Source organism: Lycium barbarum, chromosome 9 (assembly GCF_019175385.1).
Source record: "Lycium barbarum isolate Lr01 chromosome 9, ASM1917538v2, whole genome shotgun sequence".
In the NCBI taxonomy this organism is placed as follows: Eukaryota; Viridiplantae; Streptophyta; class Magnoliopsida; order Solanales; family Solanaceae; genus Lycium; species Lycium barbarum.
In genome coordinates, this window is record NC_083345.1 from 75,191,317 (window position 1) to 75,199,385 (window position 8,069).

At 39.6% G+C, this 8,069-nt stretch overlaps 1 protein-coding gene across 1 annotated transcript; it reads right to left on the reverse strand.

The window, feature by feature from the left end:
* Positions 1-5,108: 5,108 nt before the first annotated feature.
* Positions 5,109-7,779, reverse strand: LOC132611978 (uncharacterized). The gene is made up of 3 exons (XM_060326331.1): positions 5,902-7,779; positions 5,295-5,678; positions 5,109-5,186 (listed from the first exon to the last, which is right to left on the reverse strand). The coding sequence occupies exons 1-3, from the start codon at positions 7,777-7,779 to the stop codon at positions 5,109-5,111; spliced, it is 2,340 nt and encodes a 779-aa protein (XP_060182314.1).
* Positions 7,780-8,069: the final 290 nt, after the last annotated feature.

The following is an 8,069-nucleotide window of genomic DNA, read 5'->3' on the forward strand; positions in this document are numbered from 1 at the left end:
AAAACTTTGCATTTGCATTCCTCTTTCCACGCCACACATCTCCCCTGATTTCTTTTTCCCTTTTTCTTTAATAGGCCCCACATGCTTCTTCCTTTTTTGACTGCATTTCACTCAGGCTCCCTTCCATTTCTTCTTGTCCCCCCACGCCTATGTCCTCTCTATTCTCTCTGTCTCCCCCCCCCCCCCCCCCCCAATTTCAGGACAGAATTTTAACATTTCAACGACTCTCTCTTCTCTTCCTCTCTTTAACAAAAATCCTAATTTTCTACATCTATAAATACTTTATTAAATGTTTTAGCAGGGGGGGATTTTTTTTTTTGGAACATCTTGAAACACTACCATATCAAATACATTCTCTGCACATTTAAAAGGGGAAGCACCTTTAATTTCTAGAGTTACTCTCTCTGTCTCAGTAGACTTTAGCTGTGACAGAGATTTCGGAATTCATTTGAGTCAAGTTTCAAATTTATTCATAACAAAGGAGTAGATCTGAAGAGGACCTCAAAGCCTTTGTTCACTGCACCCACAAAAGGTAAATTCGACTCTATTTTAGTTCATTTACTCCCTCCGTATCTAGCGTCTTTGCTTATTTAGGAAAAATCCGTGTTGATGATTTTATTTTTGTGTGTTCGGATAATGAATGTTTTAAGCATGACTATGATTCTACTTCAGTTAAGTTAATTTATTTTTCTTCTGCTACCTGCCATGCTGAAATTTTCTTGAAATCCTATTCCTTGTTCCTTTCATTTATCACGTGGATGAGTAAAAATGTTATCATGACTTAGAATATTTACTTTGATAAGTTGTTTAACTTTATTCATCCTTTTAACCACATGTATGAAGGTTTAATGAAAATGTTACTGTCTCGGGTCATATTTCTATGTGTTACTGTACCGATTTATATATTTTCATAGGGTAGAAGTATTTAGATCTTTGTTCAAAGCTTTTAAGTCATGATACTTTCCTTATAAACTTGAATGGACATTATTATACTACTAGTAATGGTTAATCTTTTAATCGACACCAAAAAATGATCCATGATCTCCTCGCTCGTGTAATTCCTACTGTCTTGATGCATTATGGCCTGAGTCCTAGTCGGTGATGTTAATTAGTCTATCTCGCCATGTCTGGGTATATGTTGCTGTCTCTGTTTCTTTACATCTGGTTGCTATTTCAACTTCATTTTTTTTCTCTCTCTGTTAATCTGAGTCCGCATGTCTGGTAGGAATATTTAGTGTCACTGTTTTCCAGTTAAAATTCCTCATGATTAGGTAGTATTTAATCTCTTTCATTTCGGTTATGCCACCAGAGGTATAGCAATCAGGTGGCTTGCTTAATTTGTGTTAATTGATTCGGACAGCCTTATAAAACATGTACATAAGCTACTGATTTGTTTTGAACTTATATTTTACATGTTTAATCTTATTCGTCGAGCAGGTACTAATCCTTTTTTTTTTTTTTTTTTTTTGCATGACATCTCGCATATGAGTCCAGGCGACTCGTCGTCTTCTCCCACATTTGGTGTTGGGCCAAGTCCCAACGAAACATCACTCCTCCCTCTGTCCAGATCTGTCCGCAGTAATACAAAAAACAAAATCTGGGCCGAAGCCCAACAGTGAACAGCCGCAACAGACCACATCAGTTTTCTTCGGAAAATGAGCTGAGCCCATTTACATCATACCTACTCCTCTATTTTTATTTTTGTATGCATTTAATGTGTATTGTATGACTAACATTTTTTCTTGTTTGTTAATTTAGATAAACTTTAGTGACATTAAGGGTTTTAGTTTAGTAATGGGTAGTTGATTCCACAAATCACATTCACTTCTATTTTCTAAACTATTTATGGTATCTATAATATTTATTTGAATAATTGATTTTCAAATAGTATGCCTACATATTTTTGGGTTAAAGGAATCATTTCTCATTATTACCATCTTAGGAATTTCAAAATGTCACTAACACACAAAATATGAAACCAATTGTATTTTATAAACATTTTTAAGATTTACCCAATTATACATATTTTAGCCGAAAAACAAAATAGAAAGAAATTCATGGCCTTTTTCATCATATTTAAGAACATAAGTCCAGGCATTTCTATACCATCATATTCATATAATATCATTTTTACTTAAAGATCACTTTTGTCAAATTATCGTTTAAAAGGCTATTATTCATAGGCAAATCATCCTATTTTCTACAAATCTTATTTTGTGAATAACATTACTATTTAAGGCCTTAGCAATACTTTAAAGATATTTTCTTAAAATATTTAAAATACTATATTTACACTTAAGCCTAACAAATTATAAGTCCGGTCGGTTAACCATTGTTAATGGGTCTTAAAGGATGCCTAATACCTTCCCTTTAGACTAATTGAACCCTTACCTTGAATATTAAGTTTCGCAGACCTTAAACAGAGCTAACTTTAAACATAACTTTAAACTTTAGGTGTCCTAATTCACCATAAATAATTAGGTGGCAACTCCTTAAAACAAATAAACAAAAATAGGAATCTCCAATATGTCGTACTTCTAATTTAACCCGGGTTAAAAAGGGGTGTGACATTATTAATTTCCATTCCTCTGGAATATGATCTTAAATTTCATGTCAATCAATTAGTAGTACTCAAATGGAAAATAAGCCACATCTTATTCTCTGTTTGCTCTTATATTTGGATTGATAACACCATATGTAGAGGGCATAAAGAATTATAATTGATTGAAACCAAGTAGAGCAGAACTATTGTCCTCACATAATCCTTTATAAGCACTGCTAACTTACACTAGAGTGCTTCTATAAATTAAGTTCAGAAATTTACCTTTATCTTCTCCTGCTCTCTTCAATTATTTATCTATGCCTTGAATTACTTTCGTGCTGCTTCACTAGAATGAGAGGCAGAAACCCACGTCCCCTATTTCTTTCTTTGTTTGCAAACGTGGCTGACCAAACTTCAACTTAAATCTCTTCATATTGTGCCCTTATTTTTCCTTATTACGTATCTGATGGGCTAAGGCCCATCGTATCCTTTTTTTTTTTTTTTTTTTTTAAAGTTTAATTAATTAAATACCTACACTTAAATATGGGATATTACATTCTCTCCACCTTAAGAAATTCGGTCCCCGAATTCAAAATATGAGCATACCTATAGACTGAAACAAGTGGGGATACTTGGCTCGCATATTGTTATTGGACTCCCAAGTAGCTTGTTCAATGGTATGATTTCTCCATAAGACTTTCACGGACACAATTTCTTTTGACCGCAACTTCCTTACTTGTTTGTCAACAATAGCCACTGGCTCATCCTCATACGTCAAGTTCTCATCAAGCGTTGTAGTCGGTGCTTCCAGCACACGAGAAGGGTATGATATGCATTTTCTTAGCGTAGAAACATGAAACACTGGATGGATAAAAGGCATCTCACGAGGAAGTGCCAAACGATAAGCCACCTCTCCTACGCGGTCAAGTATCTCATATGGTCCTATAAATCTCGGACTCAATTTACCCCTTTTTCCGAATTGCATCACACCTTTCATAGGAGAGACTCGCAAGAAAACTTTGTCCCCAACTGTGAACACTAAATCTCTTCTTCTCTTATCCGTATAAGACTTTTGTCTGCTTTGAGCTGTGAGCAACCTCTGTCTAATTAACCGGACCTTGTCGATAGCTTCTTGTACCAAGTCTGGTCCCAATACATTAGCATCTCCCACTTCAAACCATCCGACACCGCCTTTCATATAAGGCTTCATATGGAGCCATCTCAATGCTTGACTGAAAGCTGTTATTGTAGGAAAATTCAGCTAAGGGTAGGTAAGAATCCCAACTAACTCCAAAATCAAGAACGCATGCTCTCAACATACCCTCTAAGATCTGTATAGTACGTTCAGACTGCCCGTCTGTTTGCGGATGAAATGCCGTACTAAGATCTACTCGTCTACCCAATGCTTCTTGAAAGAATTTCCAGAAGCGGGAGGTAAATTGTGATCCTCTATCAGAGATGATGGATACTGGAACTCCGTGAAGTCGGACAATTTCATTCATAAATATCTGTGCATATTTCACTCCACCATATGTAGTCTTTACTGGCAAGAAGTGTGCTGATTTTGTTAGTCGGTCTACAATTACCCATACAGAGTCAAAACCTCTAAGGGTTCGCGGTAGCCCGATCACAAAATCCATAGTAACTCTTTCCCATTTCCACTCTGGAATCTCAATCTGTTGTAGTAATCCCGCGGGTCGCTGATGCTCGGTTTTAACCTGCTGACAAGTCAAACAACTAGAAACAAAGTTAGCAACATCTTTCTTCATACCTTCCCACCAATACAATTGTTTCAGGTCATGGTACATCTTAGGGGATCCAGGGTGTATAGTATATCTGGAGTTGTGAGCTTCCCCAAGAATAATTCCTCTTAACCCATCAACATCCGGTACACATAACCGTTTACCCAGTCGAATAACGCCATCACGGTCAACAGTCATTTTCTTACTCTTACCAGCAAGGAATTGATCTCGGTATTTGTACACTTGCACATCCTTATATTGTGTGGCCTTTATGCGCTCTACTAATGAAGATTTGACTTGAACATAAGCCAACAATGCCTCTGATTTTCCCACACCAAACCTAACACCTGTACCTTCAAGTTTCAGCATATCCTTCGCCAATGGTCTCTTGTCAGGAGCTATATGTGCCAAACTACCCATAGATTTCCTGCTCAGTGCATCAACCACAACATTTGCTTTTCTAGGATGATACAAAATAGCACAATCATAATCCTTGAGTAGTTCCATCCACCGACGCTGTCGAAGATTTAGATCTTTCTGCTGGAAAATGTACTTCAAGCTCTTATGGTCAGTATAAATCTCACAAGTTTCGCCGTATAAGTAATGCCTCCAAATCTTTAGAGAAAATACCACTGCGGCCATCTCCAAATCATGTGTAGGATAGTTCTACTCGCGCTTCTTCAACTGTCTCGAAGCATAAGCTATAACACGACCATTCTGCATGAGAACACATCCTAATCCTACCTGTGAATGCTCCAGAACCTGCTGGTAAGGCTAATACTGGTGCGGTTGTCAAATATGTCTTGAGCTTCTGAAAACTCCATTCACATTCCTCTGTCCACTGAAACTTCATATTTTTCTGTGTTAACATGGTCAATGGAACTGCTATTCCGAGAGAAATCCTGCACAAAACGCCTATAGTAATTTGCCAAACCCAAAAAGCTGCGAACCTCTGTAGGTGAAGTAGGTCCAGGCCATTTCTGCACGGCTTATGTCATTTTAGAATCTACCATGATTCCATCTTTGGATACAACATGCCCCAAAAATGCAACTGAGTCTAGCCAAAATTCGTACTTTGAGAACTTAGCATAAAGCTCATGTTCTCGCAATGTCTGCAACACAATCCTCAGATGATTCTCGTGTTCTTCCTGGCTACGAGAATAAATCAAGATATCATCAATAAACACTATCACAAATTTATCCAGAAACGGCTTGAACACCCTATTCATTAAGTCTATGAATGCAGCTGGAGCATTGGTCAATCCGAAAGGCATCACAAGGAATTCGTAATGCCTGTATCGAGTTTTGAATGCTGTTTTTGAAATATCTTCTTGTTTGATTCTAAGCTGATGGTAACCAGACCGAAGATCAATCTTCGAAAAGTGAACAACTCCCTGCAATTGATCAAACAGGTCATCTATACGAGGCAAAGGATACTTATTGCGTATAGTTACCTTGTTCAGCTGCCTGTAGTCGATGCACATTCTTAGAGACCCGTCTTTCTTCTTTACGAGCAATACTGGCGCACCCATGGTGATACACTCGGTCTGATAAAACTCTTGTCTAGCAAGTCCTGCAACTGTTGTTTTAGCTCTCTTAAATCCGCTGGTGCCATACGATATGGGGGTTTAGATATTGGAATGTGTCAGGTATCAAATCAATACTGAAGTCTATTTCTCGTACTGGAGGTAATCCTGGCAAATCCTCAGGAAATACATTAGAAAATTCTTTCACTACTGATACATTCTCCAAGCTAAGTGCTTCCTCTCTTGTGTCACTTATCATAGCTAAGAGGATTACATAACCTTTCTTCAACAATCGTTGAGCCTTCATAAAATATATGACTTTATCAACCTCTGGAATTTGACCCCCTTTTAATACAAAGGTGGGCTCATTGGGTATCTTAAACTTAACTATTTTGGCGTTGCAATCAACAGTAGCATAACAAGAAGATAACCAATCCATGCCCATCAACACATCAAATTCAACCATATCAAGTACAATCAGGTCAGCTAGAGTATCCCTACCCTCAACTTGAATTTGACAAGCACGATACACATATTCAACTAATAGAGAAGCTCCCACAGGAGTAGCAACAAGAAAAGGATCATTTAACATGTCTGGCTGTCTATCAAACTTTAAAGCAAAGTACGGGGACACATAGTAATGGGTAGATCCCGAATCAATCAGTGCAAGTGCATCAAATGAACAAACCGAAAGAATACTTGTAACCACTGCATTCGAGGCCTGAACATCCTGTCTAGTAAGTGCAAAAACTCTCGCCGGTCCTCTACCAGCATTACCTTGTCCATGATTCCCAGTAGCACGATCTCCAATACCTCGACCTTTGTTTCCTGTACCAGCAGTACCTGAATTATTACGAGTAGCCTGAGTAGGTGCAGCTAACTGAACAGAAGCCTGGCCGGAATTCCTTGGAGGTTGAGGGCAGTCCCTCATGTGGTGTCCCAACTGGCCGCACCGATAACACCCTCCAGTCAAAACACGACACTGGCCTAAATGTGGTCTGCCGCAAGTCTGGCAGGATGGAATAGTGGCATACATCTGTCCAGAACTACGATATCCAGAAGATGATGATGATGGCCCCTTGGTACCCTGTCTATGATGTGGTCTATATGCAGACTGTGAAACTGAATCTGTCTGAGAACCCTGTTGCTGCTGTCCCTGATTCCCTGCTCTGCGATTTTCACTAAAGCTGCCACTGAAAGATCCCCCTGACCTGGCCTTCTTACGTAAATCGTTGGCTGCACGTTCCTCGCGTCCCTTGTTTTCAATCTTTCTAGCAAGATCAACTGCCTCTGAGTAGGTCAAAGTCTTTATCTGTAGGACTACTGCATTGTACAGACGACTAACCAACCTATCAACAAACCTCCGCACTCGGGCTGCTTCACCAGGCACCAAGTAAGGAGCATATCTGGCCAGCTTACAAAACTTGGTATTATACGTCGATACATCCATATCTGGAGTCTGAACCAATCTCTCAAACTCGTTAACATATTTCTGTCTCAGACTGTCAGGTAGAAAATTATCCATGAACAACTTAGTGAACGCGTCCCATGTCAGTGGTGCTGCTCCTGCAGGTCTCCCTAGCACTAAAGTTTCATACCAGGTATAGGCCATGTCCTCTAGTTTGTATGTTGCAAGCTCCACGACTCTCTCACTGGAACATCCGAGAGCGCGCAGTGCCTTAAGTGAGCCATCCAAGAACCCTTGAGGATCTGTTGAATTCTCAGAACCTGTGAATTTTGGTGATTTCAACTTCAGGAAATCTTGCAAGGATACCTCGTTTTTCCTAAAAGTCTGAGTCTGTGCAGGTGCTCGAGAATTTGGTTGTGTCTGAGCAGGTGCAGTATTCTGCTGCTGAATCCTCTCTTGTCTATCCATTCGGTTTGCTAAACCCTCTATAACTCTCTGCATAGATATAAGCGCCTCAGCATTGACACCCTCATGCGATGGTGGAGGTAGGCTAGCACTCATTTCAGGAGTGGGCTCCCTCGTAGTCCCCGTAGTGGTACTGTGGGTCCTTGTGGTGGTACCGCGGCCCCTACCTGTGCCCCGTCTGTGAGCTTCGTCTCTTCCCTCAGCGGTGGAGGCTGGCTGCCTACCCGAGATGGCATTAGGTGCCTGTGGAACAACTATCCTAGCTTCGCCAGAAGATGATCAAGTGTTAGCCTTCTGATTACCAAAAGAAATAATGTTAGATTCATCTAGTTGACCCTAAACGTCACACACGTAAGGAGGAATAAGAAATAAAGACAAGCCACATC